Source organism: Macaca fascicularis, chromosome 7 (genome assembly GCF_037993035.2).
Source record: "Macaca fascicularis isolate 582-1 chromosome 7, T2T-MFA8v1.1".
Taxonomy (NCBI): Eukaryota; Metazoa; Chordata; class Mammalia; order Primates; family Cercopithecidae; genus Macaca; species Macaca fascicularis.
This window is the reverse complement of record NC_088381.1, coordinates 130,579,668-130,607,321: the sequence shown is the minus strand read 5'-3', so window position 1 is coordinate 130,607,321 and position 27,654 is coordinate 130,579,668. Positions and strand designations below refer to the sequence as shown.

The 27,654-nt window shown below is 36.0% G+C and overlaps 1 protein-coding gene across 2 annotated transcripts in view; it reads left to right on the top strand.

Moving 5' to 3' along the window:
• KCNH5 (potassium voltage-gated channel subfamily H member 5) overlaps window positions 1-27,654 on the top strand; it is a 346,531-nt gene that overhangs the window by 240,764 nt on the left and 78,113 nt on the right. Inside the window, exons 9-10 of one of the 2 annotated variants that reach the window (XM_005561443.4) lie at window positions 2,118-2,370; window positions 22,998-23,194. In XM_005561443.4, coding sequence (XP_005561500.1) covers window positions 2,118-2,370; window positions 22,998-23,194 — 450 coding nt within the window. The remainder of the gene's footprint in view (window positions 1-2,117; window positions 2,371-22,997; window positions 23,195-27,654) is intronic. The other variant, XR_012416327.1, reaches the window with a different exon arrangement.

The following is a 27,654-nucleotide window of genomic DNA, read 5'->3' as shown; positions in this document are numbered from 1 at the left end:
TTCTAGTTCTGAGGATTTAGCATAGTGATGTGACCCTTGTGGAAGCTCAGTAAGTGCCTGTGGAATGACTAATATATTGTCCAAAGTTACTAAAGGTTTATATGTTAAAGAAAACATTGCCTTGTTATATACAATAACTGATGTGAAAACAGTGTCAATTACTTTTAAAGCTGTGTTAGGCATTCCTTTCCTCAAAGATCAGATTTTTCAGAAAGGTGGGTGAGCAGATTGCTGCTGCCTATAGGAATTTCAGGGAGTATGAAAAAAACCCAGAGATGATTAAATAATGTGAAATGTATGTACAGTATTAAGAAAGGTTAAGAGAAGGGATACTGAAAGCCTAATTTAATTAATGGTTTTTACATTAATGATGGGCTTGTCTTCTCTACAGGGAGGCAACCCATTTTTCATTGATAGTGACCCCCAAATAAAAGGAATAGTCCTGGCTAACACGGTGAAACCCCGTCTCTGCTAAAAATACAAAAAAATTAGCCGGGCGTGGTGGCATGCGCCTGTAGTTCTAGCTACTCGGGAGGCTGAGGCAGGAGAATGGCGTGAACCCAGGAGGGCGAGCTTGCAGTGAGCGGAGATCCCGCCGCTGCACTCCAGCCTTGGCGACAGAGTGAGACTCCGTCTCAAAAAAAAAAAAAAAAAAAAGAAAAAAAAAGGAATAGTCAGACATTTTCAAGCCTTAGGAAATGTTTTAAAGCTTAAAATGCAATTAGTAGAGCAAAGAAAATGATTTCATATGTATTAAAATATTATGCAGTATTACTTAATGGGGTAAATCAATTTAGCTTCAGCTTTGAGGGATTGAAATCCGATCAAAGAAAACCATTTCTGGTTATAAGGAATAGTTTACAAAGGGGGTTTGAGGAGCATTCTAAATGAGTTTGCACTTGCATCCTTAAAATGGGTGGTATTAACTTCCGCAATCACGTCTTGCTCCACGATGTTCTGATTAAATATGATGATAATGTCCATTTTAATCTGGGTCTTTAATCACCCTGTCAGAAAGCTGTAGCCAATAAAAGCTCTCTACTCCTTGCTGTATAAGCATACTTCTGCCATTTGCTTCCTCTTTTAAAGGATGCCTAAAGCTTGAATTCTACTACCTGCAGCAGTGTTCAGAAGTCAAAGACCAGAATGAACAAGGACTGCCATACAAAATAACATGCCCACCCTGCCAGCACTGACATTTCCAACCACCCAAGCCTTACAGAAGGCTGGTCAATACCCTTGGCCCTCCCTGGACATGAATTTATTTATAAAAGGAATACCTTCAGAGTGAAGAAAATATATCAAGCGTGGAGTTAGTCTGCCAGTGCCAGTATGTCAAGTTGCCAGGGTGCTTTTGTTGATTTTGTTTTCTGAAAGCTGTCTAGCATGAATCCACCTCCAATGTGGAATTTTGATTTAGTTATAAAAATTTCTGAAACATCTGCTAGATTAAAATGAATGTTCATGCCCTATTTTACTTGACTCTTTGATGAAATGATATTAACTTTTTTCTGAGACTCTTCCTGACCACCTCAAAATTGTTTTGTTTTTGTTTTGAGGCAAGGTCTTGCTCTGTCGCTCAGGGCTGGAGTGCAGTGGCAAGATCTTGGCTCACTGCAATCTCTGTCTCTTGGGATAAGGTGATTCTCTTACTTCAGCCTCCCAAGTAGCTGGAACTACAGGCGTGCACCACCACGGCCAGCTAATTTTTTTTGTCTTTTTGTAGAGACAGGGTTCCCCATGTTGCCCAGGCTGGTCTCAAACTACTGAGCTCAAGTGATCCACCCTCCTTGGCCTCCCAAAGTGCTGGGATTACAGGAGTGAGCCACCTTGCCTGGCCAAGGTGTTCTTTCTGAGGGGAGAGCTATACTCTTCTCAAAGCATTTACTACATGGTTCTGCATTGTCATGGTCCATGTGCTCATCAGTCCATCTCAGTGGATTATTACCTCCTTGAGAGCAGAGCTGTGTCTTGTTCCCTTTGCCTTCCCAGTACCTAGCAGGGTGTGTAGCAGACATAGTCATAGTCAATAAATATTTGTTGGATGATTTTTTTTTTTTTTCTGAAGCGGCCCTTTTCTCTTTCCTTTTCACTTATTCATCTCTCACCTTCTTTAGGTCCTCTCCATCTGTCCCAAGGACATGAGAGCTGATATCTGTGTTCATCTAAACCGGAAGGTTTTTAATGAACATCCTGCTTTTCGATTGGCCAGCGATGGGTGTCTGCGTGCCTTGGCAGTAGAGTTCCAAACCATTCACTGTGCTCCTGGGGACCTCATTTACCACGCTGGAGAAAGTGTGGATGCCCTCTGCTTTGTGGTGTCGGGATCCTTGGAAGTCATCCAGGATGATGAGGTGGTGGCTATTTTAGGTACTGTGAACTTTCCTAATGTAGTAGCAAATGCGTAGTAACAGTTTGAGATATTTTACTTCTCGCATTTTTAAAGAGAAGTTTCCTTTGTTTGGTAACTTTGGAAATTGGGTCACTAATGAGATGTGAATCTTAATGAAAACTAATAATGCTATTTCAGCAGAGAACATTAGTATCAGTCACAGCCTAATGGGCTGAGTTTGATTAAACTTTCTTTGGCAACAGTAGGACAGTACCTTTTAGACTAAAGGTGGTCACAGCCTAACGTGCCTTGTAGCTCCGTGCTAGTAAGTGTGAAAATGGCTTGTGGAATGATTGACATGGTAGTGATGTAGGGTGTTAGTCTCAGAAGGGCAATAGAACCTGTCTAGTTCAACCCTTTTCTTTAGATAGGAGCCAAGGAAGGCCCAGAGAAGCTTAGTGACTTTCCCGATTAGTAAATGATTGGAGGCTTGAATATAGATCATTTTACCCCAAAACTTTCTCCCTCATCACAGTCAACCTAAGTAGTGAGCTGAAAGTGTGGAGGAGGTTAATGAGTCTGGCCTTTTATAGCAGAGTGATCACAGTATAGGTAAATTAAATTTAGGTTTATAAAGCTGGTTCTGTCCATCTATATTAATAGGCCATAAAAATTATTTGGCTAATCATAAATTCATTTTAAAATTTAGAGCATTTTAGAACTTAGAATTCAGTAGATAGTTGTACTAACCACAACCACAACAATAAAAGGGCAGTAACAGTATATATAAGTGATAAAATAAAAAAATGTTGTGTGTTTGGGGACAGTGTAGGATATACAGCTTGGCAAAAAAAAAAAAAAAAAAAAAAAATTGCCAAATGACCTTTTAGATCATTTTCTGCTCAAATATCTGCAGCAGGTTCCTGAAATGCACAGATATAAAAGGAAGTAATAATAAGGTCAGAGGAGAATCATTTCTTGTTTTTTTTTTTTTTTTTATCAGGTAAAATAAGTTAGAATTGCAGAATGTCGACTTCATTTTGATCACATTTTTCATGGCTTGTGTCTCATGAAAAATGAGCTCAATTTTTAAACTATTGGATTTTCAGCTACCGAGGTCAACCTACCATAGCTTGAATGCCACTTATTCTCAAAAGTAAAAGATTAACTGATAGACTTTAAAAACTACAAAAGCAAAATCCACCACAATATAATGAAAAACTGACTTCAAAAATACCATTACTTGAAAAATATAGAATTGAGAATGGAAAAGCAATGACCCTTCATAGGAAAACAGGTTCTGTAAAAATTGTGAGTTCTAGAAAATGGCTCAGGGCTGCAAATGACTGAATACCAAGGTTTGTAAGCTTTTCCTTAACCGCATATAAATAATATTAGAATTACAGTTAGATTTCTTCTAGGAACCATCTTTATTTTTTTCAAGAAGAAAATACAACAGTTTAGAGTCAACATTCTCGGTATGTTTAATGCTCATTAGTGCTTGTTCTGCTTTGTTTACTGGAGTATAAAGGAGATATAAATAACCCTTCATAAAAAGTTGTACATTTCACCAGAACAATCCTTTGTGGTAAAATGAAGCATATTTACACTACAGCCATTCTTGTTTGCTTAAAGAAGAGGATAAAATACAAGGCCAAAGCAAATATATTTTATTTTCCTGAATGTCCACGTCAGTGGTGGTTAGGAAAAAAATATCGAATGTATTGCATGAAAATGAGTACCCTCATGATAAATTACCTCAGCTGTAGAATCATTATCATTTGCTTTGTCCCGTTTTCTTTATTATAACTTCACTTGGGTAACTCCTTTTCTTAAAGAAGGTTGGAGAAAACCCTGAGTACAGTGCCTCTGGCCTGGGTCTGCTAAAATGAGACAATTTGCTCAGTGAGACCGACAAAATGCATTTTCCTTTCATTTTAAAATAAAATGGTAACTTGTTTTGCCCAATGACACAGTAAAAATGAACACAGGACCCCCGGGTATTGGACCCATCTCATCATATATCTGTCACATTTTATTATTTTGAATGTGTGCTTTTTGTTCTCTCTCCTCAAAAATCTTGGAATTCAGAGACTTTTTACATCTTGTGCTTAATGATTCAAATTATAGAGACAGCTCTCTGGCTGCCTTTCTTATGTCTATAGGCTCTGAAAAAGACTAGTTCTTTCAAAAGTCCATCAGATCAGGAGTTTTTGTTTGTTTGTTTAACATACAAAATGCTTTAATAATGTTTTAAGAAAGGAGGAGGAAAATAGTAACTTACCAGCACTATTTTTTCCTGATTCTCCTCTCTTCTTCTCCTCCTCCTCCTCTTTCTTCTCATTTTTGATAGTTTAATTTTGAAATAATTGCATGCTTAATGAAAAGTTGCAAAAATTATCAGGGTGTGAAGGGATTATGTGTATATAAAATATTAAATATATATAGTATTAAATATATATAATCCCTTCACACCCTGATATATATGTGTGTGTATATATAAGTTGTGTGTGTGTGTATATATACACACACACATATATCTAACAAGATATATATGTATATCTTTAAGTTCTGCTTTATTAAGTTGATTCGGTCTTTATAACTTTATGTATTTTTTAAATCTTTTTGATTTGTCCTGGTACTGAGAGTGGCAAGTTAACGTATCTTATTATCTAACATATCTTATTATTATTCATGCATTTTATCTATGTCTCCTTGCATCTCTTGTAGTTTATGCTATATAACATTTGCTGCTGTGTTATTTGGTGTACAGATTATTTATGATTGTTATGTCGTAATTGTCAACTGTGGCCTTTGGCATTGAAACATGATGCCAAAAGCCATCATGTTTAATACTCTTTGCCTTTAATCTTGCAAGGGTCAGAGAGGAACAAAATCTCTACATCCCTCACATCTGAGGACACCTCACAAAAATGGGAACTTGCCTAAATTAGTCTGATAGGAGAAATAAGAAGGCCTTGCTATCTCTTCCACTGATTCATTTGCCAGTTAAAAGGTAGAGAAGGGAGGTTATTTTAAAATTAATTAGAATCTCTGAATCCAAAAACAGGTGCAGTTTCATCTTTTTGGATTCTTGCCACTAAACAGTCTCTTGATAGGCACATAATTCTTTAGTGTGTCAAAAGTGCTAAGGAGTTTAATGAAGAAGTTCTGAAGCATAACTAATTAATGGAAAGATAAAAAATTTAGTCAACAAATAACCTCCCTTAACACTGGAGGATGGCTTCAAGATGTTTTTCTAAATAGGGCATATGAATATAATTGCAGTTCATGTCTTTTTTCAATTTGAAGTTCTTTCAGTTCCTACACCACCACCTTTTTTTTTTGACCTTCCCACTTTTTATAAAACACAAAGAATTCCAAATTAAGTTCATGATGCATACATAATATTTTATATTCTTTAATGTCATATTCCTTTTTAGTTCCTACCCTATAATTACTTAATGTGAACAGATTTGTTGGTATGGCTGAAATAGCCAGGTTAATTCTCAATGTCTTGACAAGTATATTGTGCCTTTCTGAGGTTATAAAAATGACATTTCCCTGCTAACAATAGACTCTGCTCCTAAGACATTTGTTTTGTTGTATTTTCATTTTGTCTTTTTTCATCTGTGTTCATTGATTGTTAGAATCATAGGGCTGGAGTTATTAAACTAAGACAATCTCTATTTAAGTGTTTTAATTGTAACTTCAAATTCTTAAGAGAGCTATGCTTGTTTATGGATGGTTTGGATAGAGGGATTGAAAATTGTTATGGAGTTAGGAAAAAGCATAAATGAGGATAGGAATAACATAATTAAATCAACTTAATAAGAAAGAGAGTCTTTAGCACTTGAATTAATATTTTATTTTAAGTAGAATCAGTTATTTAAAATCCACTGTAGGCCAGGCATGGTGGCTCTTGCCTGTAATCCTAGCACTTTGGGAGGCCGAGGTGGGTGAGTCACTTGAGGTCAGGAGTTGGAGACCAGTCTGGCCAACACGGTGAAACCCCGTCTCTACGAAAAATACAAAAATTAGCTGGGTTTGGTGGTGTATACCTGTAATCCCAGGTATTTGGGAGGCTGAGGCATGAGAATTGCTTGAACCCAGGAGACTGAGGTTGCTGTGAGCTGAGATCACGCCACTGTACTCCAGCCTGGGCAACAGAGTGAGACTCTGTCTCAAAAAAAAAAAAATTATAAACGTGTGCATTATCAAAGAAAATTTATAAATTACGCTGCTCAAAATCAGAAATCTCCTTATTTTTATTACAAAAATAAAAAATATGAGATGTAAATGAATAATATTTCGTTATTTTGAGAATCTGTGAGAATGTGACTTTTATGCTGTAGTTAAATTTCTTCCTGTGCACTTGCTGTTAGAAGTCAAGTGCTTCACAGTTTAAATCCTTAAAAGGGTTTTTCCCAAGTTCCAGAAAATTATTTTCTTTTGCACCCACACTTCTGGGTTTTTAGATGCTGAACTGTGAAACATGTAGATTTGTTCTATATATTATGATGATGAAAATACTTAATTCAGATATTTTTATAAAGGGCAAATCAGTTGTTTACTTTTAAAAACATGCATACTTGTCTTGATTTGAACATTTTAAGCGGTGATTATAACATTGTTTATCTATGGTTCAAAATATACCCTTTTAGAGTTCCTCAGCCTGCAGGTTTTGGGATGAAATAGAGTTTTAACAATCTTGGTAGTTTAGATTCAACTTCAAACCCTTTCTCCATCACCCTTCAAAACTAATTTATTCTATCCCCTTGGTATCTTTTAATCCTATTCTTAATATCCCTTACCACAGTCAATGCTCTTAAAATTTTGGTCCTGAGTGTGAAAGGAAAATATCTCGGGCCCCCAAGATCACTAAGGAAAATTCATGCTGGAAACCGCTTAGGGCAAACCTGCCTCCCATTCTATTCAAAGTTACTGAGATAGATGCATATCTGATTTGCCTCTTTTGGAAAGGCTAATCAGAAACTCAAAAGAATGCAACCATTTGTGTCTCACCCATCTGTGACCTGAAAGCTTCCTCTCTGCTTCCGGTCTTCCTGCCTTTGCTTCAAGTTGTCCCGCCTTTCCAGACTGAACCAATGTACTTCTTTACGTATATTGATCGATGTCTCATATCTCCCTAAAATGTATAAAACCAAGCTGTGCCCCGACCATGTTGGGCACATGTCATCAGGACCTCCTGAGGATGTGTCCCGGGTGCATCCTCAACCTTGGCAAAATAAACTTTCTAAATTAACCAAGACCTGTCTCAGATTTTCCGGGCTCACATGGGCCAGGACTACCATCTTAATCGTTAGACTTACCTGCTCATGAATCTATCATAGAATCATAGGGTTAGAGTTATTAAACTAAGACAATCTCTATCTAAGTCTTTTAATTGTAACTTCAAATTCTCAAGAGAGCTATGCTTGTTTATGGATGGTTTGGATGGAGGGATTGAAAATTGTTATGGGATTGGGAAAAAGAGCATAAATGAGGACAGGAATAACAAAATTAAATCAATTGAATAAGAAAGAGAGTCTTTCACACTTGAATTAAGATTCTATTTTAAGTACAATCAGTTATTTAAAATTCACTGTAGGCTGGGCATGGTGGCTCTTGCCTGTAATCCTAGCACTTTGGAAGGCCGAGGTGGGCGAATCACTTGAGGTCAGGAGTTAATAAATCTGTCATCAGCTTCAACCTCCATTTCTATGTTATGCTGCCACCACAATAATCTTCCTAAGATACAATTGTGTCCGTCTCCTCATTAGTATTTCCAGTATCTTGAGGATAAAATGTAACTATGAGTATGGTCTAGGGGGCCATTTGGGTCTAGCTTTTGCTCTGCTTTCCAGCCTGATTTGTGTCATTGTCTATCCATACTCTATTCTCACCATACAGAATTGCAGGGAATTTCCTGAGTTTAACAAAGTTCCCTCTTCCTGGCAGGCTTTTGCATATTCTGCTCCTTTAGAATACTTTTTCTCTCCTTTTTAGTGTTTTGTCTCTTGCTTCCTTGTTCTATTTTATTTTTCCCTTATTGCCCTAGTCTGGGTTAGATGCCTCTATTCTGTGCTTCCACTTGGATGCCTATACAGGGTTCTTAGTACCCACTATTTTTATCCTTCCCCTGTTAATCCTCCCACTGCACAGTGACCACTTGAAATTTCTTGTTCCTTTTTGTCTCTCTGTCATCTATGATAGGATCTCTTCAACAGGTTCTCAGTAAAGGCTTATGAGTGAGACAGATTAGCTAGTACAGCTGTTACTTGGTATCCACTAAGGATTGGTTTCAGGACACCCTCACAGAGACCCTACTCTGAGGATGCTCAAGTCCCTTTGTAGAATGGTATAGTATTTGCATACAACCTATGCACATCATCCTGTATATTCAAAATCATCTCTAGATTACTTGTAATTCCCAACATAATGTAAATGCGATGTACATAGTAGTTTTATTGGTTAGGGAATAATGACAAGAAAAAAATGTCTGTACACATTTAGTACAGATGCAACCATCCATTTTTTCCCTGAAATATTTTCTATTTGTGCTTCATTGAATCCATTGATGAGAAACCCACGGGTATGGAGGGCCAACTGTACTATACTTTGCCAACAAACTGTTTTCATAATTGTTTCAGTTCTGGGTACCCAGAAAAATACGTTGTGTTCTGTTGACTCACTTGCCAATTTCCTCTATGCCCTCTGTTCCTCCTTTGTCTAGAGGTTTATAGTAAAATGCATTTCTTAAAAGCCTGTAGCTTTAGTTTAGATCTGTTATAGGCAGAAGAAACATTTTCCTACTGTTAACTACGCAATTTGAACAAAGAGAATTGAGGGGGGAACTGCGTTAAGTATCTCAGACCACACATGGCTCTCTGATAAGTTGCTCCTTTCTTGTTCTCCATCAAGGATCCCCAGTACCAAGAAAGAATCTAACTTATACCTGGTAGTTGACCATAAGAAGAAAACTTTAAATTACATTCATTGAAGGAAATTTAGCTTTAATTCCTAAAGTGACATTTCTTTTGTTATCAGCTAGAATGAATGATTCAATAAATCTGAATTAATTTCATTAATACATAAACATTTAAGAATTAAAAGAGACTTAAAGAAAGAAAAACCATATTTTTCATTAGTAAATGAGCCCCCACCCACTTAAGTAAAATGTAAAGCCAAGAGATACATTTTGATTTTAATATTCCTTATCAAACTTTTAAAGTGTATTTTTGAAAAATACACTTGGGCCTCTTTGAAAATCTGATTAAAATACTAATAATTATTAATGGAGTGCTCATTATTTTGTATACATTATTATGTCAAGTCATTTAATAGCCCTCTGAAGAAAGTAATTATTGTAGTCATGTTACAGATGAAGAAACTGAAACTCTGTAATATCAAGTGGTTCACCCTGGGTCACAGCTAGTAAGTAATTGGTGGGTACAGGATTTTAATCCAGACCTGTCTGATATTATGTGCATGCTCTTAACCATCAAATTACAAAAAAAAAAAAAAAAAAAAAGATGCTCTGGTTAACAGGACTTTTGAAATATAATTTTGAAATTATGATACAACCATTTGGTTTAATCTTAATGGAAAATAGAGTACCTATATTACCTTTACCAGTTTATTTGTTTTTATTTTTTTAAAAAGATTTCTCTAACACCACTGCCAAGAATTAGGTACCATAACAGTACACATTACAAAAACCCTTCACTAAATATTACCTAAGGTACTTAGTTAAGTATGAATTGGCTAAATAGCTACTAAGTATCTACAAATACTGTCCTTCCCCAAGTAACTGGTTTACCATGAGGGAGGTGTTTAGGACTAAGGAGAATTGAGCCCAGGGTGTAAATGCCATAAGTTCTTAGAACACAACATAGGGATGTTACATTCAACTCTTCTCTTTCATCTGGGTTATGGAAGAGTTCAGGGTCTACTCAGTTAGTAAATGTTACAGTGGAAATGAAGCTTGCTTTCTTTGTGAGGTGTTTCCTAATTTCTTTAAATTAAAAACAGTATTTTTCTTCTGCGCTTTGCACATCCCAATCTGTATACACTTACTTCATTTTCTTCTATTTTGTACTTTTTTTGGTCTGTCTCTCTTACAAAATTAAAGACTTCTTGAGAGCCAGATTTCTATTTCCTGAATCTGCCTATTCTCTCATGGCATAAAGCAAATGTTTCAACTTTTGAACAAAAAGTCCAAAAAACTTAAAAAAAATGTTTTAAGTGGTAGCATTTTATTTTATAAATAAATAATATAGCATAAGGTAAAGGAAAAACAAAAGACAAGTAACAATAATACAAGAACAAAAGAAAGAAAACCTGTGCTTTTAATTTCACTCTTTTATCCCTGTGATTGCTTTTTGTTTCCCTATACGCTTCTGTGATCACTGCCCTTACTCATATACATTTCTAGCACATCAACACAGCTTTATTGAGGTATAATTGATACACAAATGTCTACATATATTGAATACACACAATGTGATGAGTTTGTGTGTATGCAAATACCATTATATACCATGGTAATCTTAATACCAATGGTAATCTTAATACCATTACCGTAATTGAGGTAATAGACACATTCTAAAACTCCCATAGCTTTCTTCTGTCATTTTTTTCATGGTAAGAACACTTAATATGAGATCTACCCTCATAACAAATTTTGAAGTTCACAGTACTGTGTTGTTAAGTATAGGCTCTATGTGTACAGCAGATATCTAAAACTTAATTCATCTAGCATAACTGAAACTGTATATCCATTGAACAAAAACTGTCCCTTCCCCCATCTTCCAAGCCCTGACAGCCACTATTATATTCTCTGCTTCTATGAATGTGACTATTATACACACTTCGTATGAGTGGAATCATGAAGTATTTGTACTTCTGCAACTGGCTTATTTTGTTTGGCGTAGTGCTCTCCAGGTTGACCTATATTGTTGCAAATGACAGAATTTTCTTCTTTTCAAAGGCTAAATAATATTCCATTGTATGCATACACCACATTTTCTTTATCCATTCATCTGCTGATAAATACTGGGGTTGTTTCCTTGTCTACCTATTTTGAATAAAGCTACAATAAGCATGAGAGTACAGCTATGCTATCTCTTTGAGATTTTGATTTCAATACTTTTGGATACATACTCAGAAGTCAGATTATTGCATCATAGGTTAGAGTTAGGGTTGAGTCAGGATGTCAGATTCATTAACTGAATGAGGTAGAAAAGACAGCCATTATTTCTCACACTTCACAGTTGCGAAAGTTGTATGACTTAGTTATGATATGAACAATATCGTAGACTTCAACTCTAAATGTTTTTTTAGAAAAAGGAAACAGGAGAGTTTCAAGATGTAATTGATTTCCAAATTAGTCTTTTGCATGGATTTCTTTTTTATAATATGCCATTCCCTTTCTTGATATAAGCACATATTTGGATTTTTATATGCAGTCAATTTGTTCTTAACACTAATAGTGACAAACTCAGGATAATTAGCATGTTTATTAACATTTCTTCTACCTCCTTGAAGGTAGCTTCTTACTGATGTCAGGTTACCTTCTCTTTACTGCTGCTTAATAAGAGCTATTTGGCTCATTCTTTGTGTGTGTAAAAAAGCTACAAGCTAAATCAGTTATTTTTTTAATAGATAAGAATTATTATTTGCTTCTCTGAAAATGTCTTCAAGCTTGTATCTATGATGATTTTTAACATAATGACTTTGGACATCAATCACTGAAGATTGACAAACATCTTTTCTAAATGTTTTAAAAGATTTTATTCTAATAAACCCATATAATTTCTTAATTTTAATACTCATTATTTTGTTCTTTCTCTTCTTCCTTTTTAAAATATTACTTTATATGACCCTTGCAGTTTGTATATAGTTGAATCCATTTGAAATAATATAATTAAAAACATACAGTCTTATTCATCTATAAATGAATATTTTTGGGCCCATGTAATTATAATGAAGTTTATGAGCCAATTGCAATGATAACTTATAGTGAAGGACTGACTAATAAATAAAAGTGGACAGTTCAAGTCCAATATTTCTTTATTAATTTCCTATCTGGTTGATCTATTCATTGTTGAAAGTGGGTTATTGAAGTCCCCTGCTATTATTGCATCTCTATGCATTTTTTCCCACAAGTCCATTAATATTTGCTTTGTATATTTTGATACTCCAATGTTGGGTACATATATATTAACAGTTGTTATATACTTGATACATTGATGCCTTTATCATTAAATAATGAACTTATTTGTCTCTTGTGACAGTTTTTGACTTGAAATCTATTTTATCTGATGTAAATATAGCCACCCCTGCTCTCTTTTGGCGACTGTTTGCATGGAATATCTTCCATTCTTTAACTTTCAGCCCATGTGTGTTCTTAAAACTAAAATGGTCCTTATAGGTAGAATATAGTGGGATCTTGTTTTTTTAATATCCATTCAGCCACCCTATCTTTTGATTGGATAGTTTAATCCACTTACGTTTAAGGATATTGATAGGTAAAGACTTATTCTTGCCCTTTTGTTCATTGTTTCCTGGTTGTTTTGTAGGTCCTTTTTTTTTTCTTCTTTTCTTGTGACTCACTGTAAGTTACTTACTGTAGCTATGGTTATTTTTGACCATTTTGACTTTTAACCTTCATACTAGAAATTTGGAAGATTTACATACTACTACTATAGTAATGGAATATTCTGCCTTTGACTTTGTATTTACTTCTACCAGTGAGTTTTATACTTTCATATATTTTCATTTTGGTAGTTATTATCCTTTCATTTCCAGTTGAAGAGCTCCATTAAGCATTTCCTATATGATGGTCTAGTGGTGATGACATCATGATCAATGGGGAACAACTAAAGACTTTACCAGTAAGATCCAGCACAAGGCAGGGATGCCTGCTCTTACCACTTCTATTCAATATAGCACTAGAAGTACTAGCAAAGGCAGTCAGACAAGAAAAATAATTAAAAGGCATTTAAAACAGAAAGAAAGAAGTAAAATTATCTGTCTGTAGATGACACAATTCTATATGTAAAAAAAGCCAAAGATTCTACACAAACCTTGTTAGAACTAATAAACAAATTTAGTAAAGTGGCAGGTTGCAAAATCAACTACAAAATTGACAACATTTCTATATGCAAATAATGACCTAGCTGAAAAAGAAATCAAGAAAAAATCTCACAATTGTTACAAAAATACATAGGAATGAATTTAGCTAGGTAAAATATCTGTACACAGAAAACTATAAAGCATAGATGAAAGAAATCAGATGGCTCTGGGTATACCACCAATAAGTTAGCCCTGCTCCACAAGGAACAGTGAAAGAAAAAAAAAAGAAAGAAAGAATTGAAGAAGACACAAATAAATGGAAATATATCCTATGTTCATGGGTTATAAGAATTAATATTGTTAAAATGTACATACTACCCAAAGCAATATACATAGTCAAAGCAATTGCTATCTAAATTCCAATGACATTTTTTAAAGAAATAGAGAAAGCAATCCTCAAATTCATGTGAAACTGTAGAAAAAACTGAAATAGACAAAAATCTATACTGAGAAAGAACAAAGTTGGAGGCATCACACTTCCTGATTTAAAATTATATTACAAATGTCTAGTAATTATAACAATGTGGTACTGGCATAAAAAAGAAACATGGAGCAGTAGAACAGAACAGAGAGCCCAGAAAGAAATCCAAACATATATGGTCAACTAATTTTCAGCAAGGGTGCCAAGAGGCCACAATGGGAAATTAGTAGTCTTTTCAATATATAGTGCTGGGAAAACTGGATTTCCACATGCAAAAGGATAAAATTAGGACCCTATTTTCCACCCACACAAAAAATCAACTCAAAATGGATAAAACACCTAACTGTGAGACCTGAAACCATAAAACATGTTGATGAGAACATACAGGAAAAATACCTTGACACTGGCCTTGGCAATGACTTTTTGGATATAACACCAGAAGCTTGGACTACAAAAGCAAAAATAAATAAGTAGGATTATATCACACTAAAACGTTTCTGTACAACAAGGGAAACAATCAACAAAATGAAAAGGCAGCCTATAGACTGGGAAATATATTTGCAAACCACATGTATGTAAGAACTCTTACAACTCAATAGCAGAAAATAAATTACCCTGTTAAAAAGTGAGCAAGAGATCTGAGCAGAAATTTCTCCAGATAAAACATAAAAATAACCATCAGGTATATGAAAAGGTGCTCAAATCACTAATCATCAGGGAAATGCAAATTAAAGTCATTATGAGATATCACCTCACACCTGTTAGGAAGGCTATTATCAAAAAGACAAGATATAATAAATATTGATGAGGGTGTGGAGAAAAGAGAATCCTGGTATACTATTGGTGGGAATGTAGTTTGGTGCAGCCATTATGGAAAACAATATGGAGATTTATTAAAAAATTAAAAATAGTACTGCTGTGTGACCCAGTATCCCTCTACTGGGTAAATACCCACAGGTGATGAATTTATCACCTCCTACAGATATCTTCACTCCCATGTTTGTTGCAGTATTATTCACAATAGGCAAGATATGGAAGCCACCGAAGTATCCATTGATGGATGAATTGATAAAGAAAATGTAGTATGTATATGCAATGGAATATTATTCAACCTTAAAAAAGAAAGAGAGCCTGCCATTTGCCACAGCATGGATGAACCTTGAGGACATTATACAAAGTGAAATAAGCCAGACACATAAATAATCTATTACTTGATCTCACTTATATGTAGAATCTTTTTAAAAAGTCAAATATACAAAGATAGAGAATAAAACAGTTGTGGGGAGGTGGAGTAGAGTGGGAGGAAATGAGTACATGTAGGTCAAAGGGTAGAAGGTAGCACACATGTAGGATGAACATTTTTAGAGATCTAATGTATATATGAAGACTATAGCTAATAATATTGTATTGGCATATCTCAGAGATTGTGTTGGTTTGGTACCAGACCACCATAATAGAGCCAATGTTGTAATAGAGTCACCCATTTTTTGGTTTCCCAGCGCATATAAAAGTTATGTTCACATTATGCCTAGTCTGTTATGTGTGCAATAACATTATGTCTAGAAAAACAATGCATATATCTTAATTTAAAAATACTTTATTGTTAAAATGTGCTAATGATCATCTGAGCCTTCAGCGAGTTGTAATCTTTTTGCTGGTGGACAGTCCTGCCTTGATGTTGACAGATGCAGACTCATCAGGTTGGTGGTTGCTGAAGGGTGGAATAGAGGTGGCAATTTCTTAAACTAAGATGATGACGAAATTTGCTGCATCAACTGACTCTTCCTTTCATAAAATATTTCTCTATAGCATGTGATGCTGACTGATAGCATTTTAGCCACAGTAGAACTTCTTTCAAAATTGGAGTCAGTCCTCTCAAACTCTTGCCACTGTCTGATCAACGGAGTTTATGAACTGTTATAAATCCTTTGTTGTCATTTCAACAATTGTTCATAGCGTCTTCACTAAAAGTAGATTCTGTCTCAAGAAACCACTTTCTTTGCTCATCCATAAGAAGCAACTTCTCACTGGTTGGTTTTATAGTAAGATTGCAGCAAGTCATCCACATTTTCAGACTCCACTTCTAATTCTAGTTGTCTGGCTATTTCTACATCTGCAATTACTTCCTCCACTGAAGTCTGAAGCTCCCAAAATCATCCATGAGGGTTGGAATCAACTTCTGCCAAACTCCTGTTAATATTAATATTTTGGCTTTCTCACATCTCACATGAATCACAAGTGTTCTGAATGGCATCTAGAATTCTGAATGTTCTCCAGAAGATTTCCCATTTACTTTGCCTAGATCCTTTAGATGAATCAGTATCTATGACAGCTATAGCCTTACAAAATATATTTCTTGAGTAATAAGACTTGAAAGTCAACATTACTCCTTGATCCATGGGCTGCAGAATGGATGTTGTGTTAGCAGGCATGAAAACAACATTCATCTTGTACATCTTCATTGGAGCTCTTGAGTGACCAGATGCATTGTCAATGAGCAGTCATATTTTCAAACGAATCTTTTTTTCTGAGCAGTTGGTCTCAACAGTAGGCTTAAAATATTCAGTAAAGCATGCTATAAGCAGATGCACTGTCATCCAGGCTTTGTTCTTCCATTTATAGAGCAAAGGCAGAGTAGATTTAGCATAATTCTTAAGATTCTAGGGCTTTGGGAGTAATCAAGGAGTAGTGGCTTCAACTAAAGTCAGCAGCTGCATTAGGCCCTAATGAGTTAGCCTATCCTTTAAAGTTTTGAAGCCAGTGTTTGACTTCGCTCTTTCTATGAAAGTCCCAGATGGCATCTTCTTTTAATAGCAGGCTGTTTCATCTGCATTAAAAATCTGTTGTCTAGTCTAGTCACCTTCATCAGTTATTTTAGCAGATCTTCTGCATAACATGCTGCAGCTCCTACATCAGTACTTGCTGTTTCAGCTTGCATTTTGATGTTGTGGACATGGTTCCTTTTCTTAAACTTTATAAACCAATCTCTGCTAGCTTCACACTTTTCTTCTGCAGCTTCCTCTCCTCTCTTAGCCTTTACAGAATTGGAGATAGTTAGGGCTTTGCTCTGGATTTGGCTTTGGCTTAAGGGAATGTTGTGGCTGGTTTGATCTTCTATCCAGGCCAATAAAACTTTCTCCTTATCAGCAGTAAGTCTGTTTCATTTCCTTATCATTCATGTGTTCCCTGGAGTAGCACTTGTAACTTCCTTCAAGAACTTTTACTGTGCATTCACAACTTGGCTAGCTGTTTGGTGCAAGAGGCCTAGCTTTTAGCCTCTTTTAGCTTTTGACATGCCTTCCTCACTAAGCTTAATTATTTCTATCTTTGGACTTGAAGTGAGAGATTTGTGATTCTTCTTTTTGCTAGAACACTTAGAAGCCATTTTAAGGTTGCTGATTGGCCTAATTTTGATATTATTGTGTCTCAGAAAACAGGGAGGCCCGAGGAGAGGAAGAGGGAGTTGGGGGATGATGGATCAGTGGAGTACTTAAAGCACACACAATATGTATTGATTAGGTTTGCCATCTTATGCGGGTGTGGTTTGTAGTGGCCCCAAACAATTACAACAATAACATGAAAGATTACTGATCACAGATTTCCATAACAGATATAATAATAATGAAAAAATTAGAAATATTGTGAGAATTACCAAAATGAGACACAGAATGATCACACGCTGTTGGAAATACGATGCTGATAGGCTTGTTTGACACTGAGTTGCCACAAACCTTCAATTTGTAAAAAACATAATATCTGCCAAGTGCAATAAGGTAAAGCACAATAAAATGAGGGTTATGCCTGTTTGTAATACAAATTTTTGTTAAATAGGTAGATTTTAGCTGCTTTCATCTCATGATCAAAAATATGTAAGATGATAGACATGTTAATTTGCTTTACTATAGTGGTTCACTATAGTGATTTTACTGTCTTTATGTATTCCATAATGTTACATGTTAAATCTCAAGTATATAAAATAAAACTTACTAAAAAAAGAAGTGAATACATGGATTAAGATCGTTGTATAGAAAAATCTTCAAATAGAGCCACTATCACACCCCTAAACTCACAGAAAACTACCTAAGTAAAATTCAGATGATACTTTGTTTGGGACCTGTTGGATATATTAGTTAGCAGTTCTCACTGATGAATACCTATGGTAATTTTTATTTATGTATTTATTTTTCCGAGACTGAGTCTCGCTCTGTCACCCAGGCTGGAGGGCAGTGGCGTGATCTCAGCTCACTGCAACCTCCTCCTCCTGGGTTCAAGCCATTCTCCTGCCTCAGCCTCCCGAGTAGCTGGGATTACAGGCGCCCACCACTGTGCCTGGCTAATTTTTGTATTTTTAGTAGAAATGGGGTTTCACCATGTTGGCCAGGCTAGTCTCGAACTCCTGACCTCATGATCTGCCCACCTCGGCCTCTCAAAGTGCTGGGATTACAGGCATGAGCTACCGTGCCCTGCCTAACTGTGGTAATTTTTATGCATTTATTTTATTTATGTTATTAACTCACCAAATAATGTGTCTCACATTTGAAAAAATAAATCTGGCTATAAAATCAGCCCCTTAGGGGACCATAATCCCTAAGCATACCATAGTCTGTATTACTTCTTTAATTATGTTGTAACTCTGTCTCTGTTTTGCCTTAAATATTCCGGTTTCCTACTATATGAGTCTTTAACACTTATTTCTGTTTTACAATCCTTTTTCCTGTAGTTTAACAGTGAAATACTTCATAAGACTTGATGAAAAGAACTGAGAAAATATAAATAGACCAAACAACAACTTTCATGTTTAGCACAAGCTTTCTACTAATTTTAGTATTTGAGGAGAGGTTAGTTATCTCTAGCTCTAAAATGTTTATAGCAGAGACTACTTGTACCCAGCAGGAGCTGACCTAAAAACCAGCATCAAATGTTCTGTAGTCAAGAAGATGAACAGGAGTTCCTAGCCCTGAAAGTGTGCAAAATCTTTTGTACAATAAAGAAAAGTGTTTCTTCATTAGTTATTCCATGCATATTAGATGCATGCACGTTGGATATTCCATGCCTAACCCCACATTTTCACAGCCTATGATTTCTGAGATGACTTACAGTAAATGTGCATAATATGCTTGAAGAAGGACATTAACCAACTTTAGTTTGGCTAGTAAATTAATTAATTTTTTTAAAAGATGACCGTAGTTCCAGAAATGCGGTAAAAGTTTGTTGTGAATTGATTGCTTAATAGGTGACGTAGAAAGCCAACAAAGTAAACACACTTTGAAATGGTTGATTAGCTTAATATCTAGTTTACATATTGCATATCCTAATGAAAATTCTATGTAATGAAACAATTAGTATTGCTTATTACGTAAAGTGAATTCTGATGTTGGGGGCAGAATTATCTACTTTTGTTAATTTTGCTATGCTTTTCTAAACATTTTTGGGAGAGGAACAGGAAATAAAGTTTATCATGAGTTCATATTCTAGTTTATTGCTATTCTCACTATATCGTAGACTTTTTATTTTCCCATGATACCAAAAACATAATTTAATGTAATAATTTAAATTTAAAAATTTTAGGCAGAAATAGTGTAAGAATTTTTAATTTCATCAGTTAAGTTAAATAAAATATATAACAGATATTTGAATGATTCTTTAATTAAAAATGACCCGTACTAGTAAGAAGAAATTACCTTTATATTTTGAGTACCTTTAACCTGTTGAAAATGCACTTAATAATCAATGAATATTTATTTATGATCTATAAATCTATGTATATATTTTATGAATTCAGTTTTATTAAGAAGTATAATGAAAGACATTGGTGAAAATGGTTTGCTGTTTTTTAATATAGAAAAATTTGGAAAACATAGAGTAGGAAGAAAAAGACACATAAACATACCACTTAAATCCAGTTGCTATTATTATTTAAATGCATTTTATTTTAGTCTTGTATCCTTTTAGACTTTTAGCTCAATTTGTATCAATTGATAAATTTATATAACATAGTATATTATATGAATGGTTTGGCTGTCTCTTCACCTAAATCTCACCTTGAATTGTAATAATCCCTACATGTCAAGGGCAGAGCCAGGTGGAAATAATTGAATAATGGGGGCAGTTTCCCCCATACTGTTCTCCTGGTAGTGAACAAATCTCTTGAGATCTGATGGCTTTATAAATGGGAGTTCCCCTGTACAAGCTTTCTTGCCTGCCACCATGTAAGACATGGCTTTGCTCCTCATTTGCCTTTGGCCATGATTGTGAGGTCTCTCCAGTCATGTAGAACTGTGAGTCGATTAAACCTCTTTTCTATATAAATTACCCAGTCTTGGATGTCTTCATTCTTTATTAGCAGTGTGAGAACAGACTAATAAACTATATATAATAACATATAGTTATAAAATACGTTATACTTTGGTTCCATCAAGAGAATTGTCTTAAGAAAAGAAGATAAAGTAGATTTCTAAATTGACAGTTCTTTTAGTCTTGGCACCTCAGTTTCATTTTTATATATTTTGTTATAGCTGTAAATATATTCATATTATTCTTTATATATTTATTTCTTAATTAACATTGTAAGTTAAGAATTTTTTGCATGTTGTCTCAAAAGCTGTTTTAATTCTTTGGACATTGATATTTTACACATATTTTTGCAATTGCCATAGCTATTGGACATATAATGTTTAAATAAAAATCTAGGGTTATCATTAATAACACTGTAATGAATATTACATGCAGTGGTTCTAATGTTTTGATTCTCAGACATGAAAATACTGAGTCAAAAGCATTGATTATTATTAAGTGTACTATATATGAAAACCAAATAGCTGTAAAGTAATGAGCACTTATAAATGGTTAAGAGGTTATAATTGACAATTTAAGAAAATGATACAGAAATGAGTCATAGAGAAGAGTGACCTTTTTTGTATCTCTTGAAGGAAAAATCCGGTATGGAAAGAGTAAGAATAAAAAGGAAAAGAAATAAGAAGTAGATCAAAGCAGCCCTTTAAAAGCTTGGCTTTTTTTTTTTTTTTTTTTGGTACCATCAGGAACTGTGGTAATGTAACAGTTGTTGATCTTTTCTGTTTACAAAGTATTACACATAAATTATAAGACAAAATGAAAACCATACATTGTTCCATAATGCAGAGAGGACCTACCTTTTTGATGCATTTACTTCTGCCCTTTGTGTGCATGTATGTATGTATTGTTGGGGGTGGGGAGATGGGGTACATAAAATGAGATTATACTGTATGTATGGTTTGATATCCTGCTTTTACTATTTTATATAACCTTATATAACCTCCATGTCACTTGTAAAATTTATGATACCTTTTGTCTGCATACTATTTATTTATTGACATTTATTTCTAATTTTTTATGATTATAAATTTCACTTCAGTGAGCATTTTTATAAATAAATTTGGTACTTCTTGTTATGCAATTTGAATAAATGCCTATAATTGGGATTACTAGTTTGAAGAGAATACCACATACAGAGTTCTGAAATTCATCTGTATAAAAGGAGGTAGAGTTTCTATAACTGCAGTCTCCCTTAGGTTATTACGATGCTGTATAACCCTAGAGACTTTGTTTGGATACCAGTTCTCTAATCTCCCTTCCTTGGGCAAATAAATGGGTATTAGATGGTTAATTCGCTCATCAGTGTCATGAACTAAAAGGAATTTTTGGAGGGTCCAGAAACAAATGAATTGCTTAAGATTAATTAAATATTCATTATAGTTGTTTTATACTGGTCACATGATCATGTGGTGGTTTTAATCACCTCTTCAGTCATATGCATGTTTTCTCTTTCTACCCTGAAGTCCCTCTTAAGCTTGAAATCAAGCCCCATGTTTCTCTCAGAACTTCCCAACTACCTAGGTGAGCAAAGAATCTGTAATCTCACTCACTCAACCTCTCTGTTTCTGTCTTGTCATTGTCTTTGTCTCTCTCTCATTTCTGTGGTTACACATTTTCTTTTCTCTCTGGTTGTCTGGCTGGCCTGAAGGGTGATGCAAGTTCTTTCTTCTTCTTTTTTTTTTTTTTTTCCTATTAGTTCTGATTTTAATCTGCATGATGACGGCAGATAGTTGCTCACCTCTGTGGTTTGAGTGCAAAAAGAATAAATCATTAACAGAGTGTCTCTAGGAAGATGTTTCCCTCCTGGATATACTCCCCCTGTCTTTTTCACTTTAGAACTTTTCCTTTCACGCAGAAGTTGAACAAAGAATGCAGTTGACTACACTTCAGAAACCAGGGACTTTTATGGAACTGCCTCGGCAGAAAGGCCTTTGGGATCTTTAACCTTAGACTCTTTCTCGTTCTTTTTATTTGGGCAACTAAGTACTTGATTTCAAATGATAAATGGTTGAGTTCAGGCCACCAGTGGGTAGTGCTCTGAAGTGAATAGGTGATTTCTGTGCGATTTCTAGAATGTTTAAAAGCCGTCTACATTTGATGATAGTGTAGCACTTTTTATAGAACTGTTCATGGGATAACACATTTGAGTCTCCATGTTTTACTCAAGCTGGGTCCTTCAGCTTTGTCATTGTGGATGGGGAGCTCTTGGGCTGGACTCTGAGAACCTGTATAAGGTTGGCTAGGTAGAGAGGGAAGGGCATTCTTGGGGAACTAAGTTGTGGCAAGTTTTAATCAGCTTAGGGCACAATTCATAGTTACTAAATAATGTGTTTTTAATATACGTTGGATCAGCCCTAGATTTATTTACAGCAGATCCTTCTGTGTTGCATTTTATTATCTTTACCAGAAGGCAAGGATGAAACTAAGTAGTCACCTTTGCTCCTTCTAGTCAAAATAGGAAAAGTTAAGGTGGCAGAAAATAATGAAATTATTTGTTAAAATGAGGTGTTTGGCTTCTCTGTTGGATCCATTTTTTCATGTCACTCCAGATTTTCATCAATAACCGAATTCAGGGTGATGTTCCATATTATATGAAAGCATTGTATATTGTTATGTGTTTATAGATGCGGTTATACCCTCAGCTCTAAATTATGCTAGAAGGTCAATACTGTATATGAAACTGAATAACAAGAGTGATTACAATAAGAACAGCGGTAGATACTTGAATATGTATCTTATACTGTTTTCTAGGGAAGGGTGATGTATTCGGAGACATATTCTGGAAGGAAACCACCCTTGCCCATGCATGTGCGAACGTCCGAGCACTGACGTACTGTGACCTACACATCATCAAGCGGGAAGCCTTGCTCAAAGTCCTGGACTTTTATACAGCTTTTGCAAACTCCTTCTCAAGGAATCTCACTCTTACTTGCAATCTGAGGAAACGGGTATGTTGTCTGGGTCTGCTTTTTCTTATTAGTGTCCAGAGTATTAATTAATTCAGCTCTATTAGCTGAAGAGTAGAAAAGATACTTTGTTTTGCAGCACTAAATTCCCATCAATGTAAAGTGGCGTAATTTTCCTTCCCTTTATTTATATTTTGTTAACTTTTTAAGGGAAAAAACACCCTGTTTCTATGAGTAAAGACTTGAATCTTTACCATTTAATATACAAAATGAAAAACAGACTTGAAGAGAAACAAGCTGTGAACTCTCCTATGATGTCGTTGGTTCTTGGAGTTTATAACACTGCCATAAAATCAATTCCAGTGTCTTTTACCTTATTAAATGGGTATTTTAAAAGCTGGTAAAGTTAATCAAGCTGGGTGCCTATTTTACATTCTCAGCTCTCTTTAGGCACTTCTCATTTCATAATTAATTCACAAAGTTTACTCTTTCAAAGAACGCTATCTCAAAAATTAATTACCCACATTGACACATCCTACAAATATGGATAGGAATCCTTTATGTTACACTGCTGCTGCACATTTAACCTTCATTGCCGCTTTTTAACTGATGAGTGTGACACAAATTTAATTTGCATGAAGAAATCTCCTACTTCTGGTTTCTAGGTCATTGGGCATTGGGTAGGGCTTTTTTATTGCCAAGAATGAAATACATGTTTGGATAACTGCACTTAAGTGATTTTTATCTAAAATGATCGCCTGTCGGTGGTGAAATATTTTGAAATAACAGTCATTCCTTTCCATAACCTGCTTAAAGGAAACTTTCTCTGTAGTTAACAGGGAGGGAAGAAATCAAGCAAAGGGAAAAATTAATGTCTATACTGTAGCAATGTAGAAATGAATGTAATTAAGTCAATGTAATTCCTACTTAGGGTTCCAAGAAAGGATGAGACTAGCAGGAGTAGTGTTTGTCCTGGCTGTATCACATTTATTTGATCTATACTTGAACATCATTTTCAGTTCATACTTTTGTTATCAAATAGATGAAGCGTCCAGAACCTGTGAGACAAAATTAAATAGCTGTAGAGAACATACAGACTTAGGTACAGGTACCTATGCTCAATAGATCTATAGTTAAATATGAATATTATGTCAAACACAAATAGTTGAAAGTGAAGGCAGATGAATGTGGAAGAGGGATGCTAAATATTAACTAAATGTGGAAGTTTCTTACTTACGTGTTAGGGAGCTCAGAGTCTCTTTCAGTATTAAGCAGGAATGTCTCCTTTGGTCTATGCTCTGCCTTCTGCAATGACAAATTTCCCTTCAACAAGGCAACCTGGGCCGGGCGCGGTGGCTCAAGCCTGTAATCCTAGCACTTTGGGAGGCCGAGACGGGCGGATCACAAGGTCAGGAGATCGAGACCTTCCTGGCTAACCCGGTGAAACCCCGTCTCTACTAAAAAAATACAAAAAACTAGCCGGGCGAGGTGGCGGGCGCCTGTAGTCCCAGCTACTCGGGAGGCTGAGGCAGGAGAATGGCGTAAACCCGGGAGGCGGAGCTTGCAGTGAGCTGAGATCCGGCCACTGCACTCCAGCCTGGGCGACAGAGCGAGACTCCGTCTCAAAAAAAAAAAAAAAAAACAAGGCAACCTGTTAGGTAGTTGACTTTTGTGGTATGGTTGGTCCTTGAATAACACAGATTTGAACAACAAGGGTCCACTTACACGCCAATCTTTTTTGACCAAATGCAGATGAAAAATACAGTATTTGTATTATTTGAAACGTGCGTATACCAAGAGCTGACTTTTCCTGTATATGGGTTCCACAGGGTGGACAGCAGGACTTCAGTATGTGAGGATCTGGGTATGTGAGGGGATCCTGGAACCAGTCTCCCTCATATACCGAGGGAAGACTGTATTCTTAAATACTGCAAGATTACTGAAAACTCCTGTCCAACATCTGTACATTTCTCAGGACTTGATGTTTATAATATTCCTGTGAAAGAAAATGGGCAGCTATTTTGTCCTTCAAATCACATGAGAAAACTCAGGCCCAGAGGGATTAATATCAGATAACCAACTGATACCTTTGCAATGCAAGTTGCCAAGGAGGGACAATGAAAACAGATCACCAGTGGAAAATATCTGTCACCTCTCTTTCTCTTACACACACACACACACACACACACATTCATTGGTTGTGACAGCTGAGTACACACAGGTGTGGCTACTTCTGATAGGAAGAGAAGCTAGAGACAGAAAACTGTTGTTGGTTTTTGTAACGGGGCCCAGACACACTGTGCGTGTCTCCATGGGTGCCAGTTTGCTGAGTAACATCAGGTGGCTTTCTTCCCTCACAACCTGTTTCCTGTTATAACTGGTGTCAGTTTTTATAATTGTAGCCTTTCTGCTCTTGATGCGTTGTCTCAATAACTTGGCAAATAGTGGGAAAAGGGTGTCATTCAGTGTCACTTTATTTTCTGAAAAACAATATTCTCATGAAAAAAATAAGTGGTGAGAAATATTATCTCATGATTAGTAATAGTAGCTACCATCTGAGAACATATTGTAAATAGCCAGGCACTTCAACATAGTTTACTTATAATATCTTGTTAAACATCAACAACCCACAAACAGAGCACTATAATCTCCATTTCACCCATGAAGAGATTAAGGTTCTGAGATTGGAACAGCTAGTTGCCAGATAACTCAGGAGTCAGGGCCTGCATTTGCATTCATCTCTATGATTCTAAAACCTGTATTTTTTAAACTACCATGTTGTTTTAGCTTGTCAAAGTCGCTGATATTTTCTTTTCCACAATATTCCACAGAAACGCTGTCAGCAATTTATAGTTTCTTTTTCACTTTATTCCAATTGATCTATTAATGAAAACATTTTGTTCTTATTGCTATTATTATAAAAATTATCGCAATGGACATTCGTTGTGAGTTCTATAACCAAAACTATGTCTTTAGTATGCTATTGATGTCTCATAGCTATCATAGCCATTGATTAAGGGTGTGTTCCTGCTAAGTAAGGGAGCAGATTTTGAATCCAAGTTGTCAGCCATGGTGTGGTACAGTTCTGGCCACACAGGTGTATCCAGTGGCTCAGAGGAGAGGTTTGTATAGTGTATGGCTTTCCATGGCTGCAATAAGGAGGGAAGTGAGCCTTCTTTAGCTGCTTGCCTTCATCTTCATTAAGGAAAAATAAGATGCTTACTGTGCAAATATAGCTCCTCCTACCCATCCTTAAGCCCCTCTATGTAAAAATTCTAGAGCTATAACTAGTAATTCCATCAAACAACTACAGCATGGGCTGGCAAACTTTTTCTGTCAAGGACCAGATAGTAAATAATTTTGAATTTGTGGGCCAATCTCAACCACTCAACTTTTCCACTGTAGTATGAAAGCAGCTGTCTTAGCTTGGGCCACCATAACAAAATATGATAGATTGGGTGCCTTAAGCAGAAAGAATTTATTTCTCACAGTTCTGGAGGCTGGGAAGTGTATGATCAAATTACTGGCCAATTTGGTTCCCTGGTGGGGGTTCTCTTCCCGGCTTGCAAATATCCAAATTCTCACTGTGTTCCCACATAAGAGAGAGAAGGGGAGGTGGAGAGATAACGGGGGGAGGAAGCAAGCTCATTGGTATCTTATAAGGGCACCAAGTCTCTCATGAGGGCCCCAACTTTTTTTGTTTTTGAGATGGAGCCTCGCTCTGTCACCCAGGCTGGAGTGCAGTGCCGTGATCTTGACTCACTGCAACATCTGCCTCCCAGGTTCAAGCGATTCACCTGCCTCAGCCTCCTGAGTAGCTGGGATTACAGGCACCTGCCACCACGCCTGGCTAATTTTTGTGTTTTCAGTAGAGACAGGGTTTCACCATGTTGGTCAGGCTGGTCTTGAACCCCTGACCTCGTGATCCGCCTGCCTCAGCCTCCCAAAGTGCTGGGATTACAGATGTGAGCCACCGCACTGGCCCTAACTTTATGATCTCTTCTAAACCTGATTACCTCCCAAAGGCTCCATCTCCAAATACCATCACATTGGGGATAAGAGCTTCCACAGATGAATTTTGAGGGGGTAAAACTTAGTCAATAGCAAAGCTGTAGATAATACATAAAGAAATGAGCAAGATTGTGTTTCAATTACTTTATTTACAATCAGGTGACTGCCCAGGGGACTTAAGTGTGTTAATTGTTGAAAAAAGAGGACTGGAAGAAGTTAAATGGGGACAACAGTGGGCATATAAATAGAATCTCCCCACCTTTATTAGAAAGCAAGTATTTTCTACTTGCTGCCTATTCAGAGGGTTATGAGATGGAAAATGCCACAAATATCAGTAAGAAATAGCTACATAAAGCAGGCAGATAACATGAAAGAGTAATGAAGGATTTATAGTTACTGTGAAAATGGAGAGTTCATTTCACATGTGAACGGGACAGCTGTTACTCAGTCTGGTAGGACATTGCCTTGTGGGGATGCTGGGCTAGTGCTGC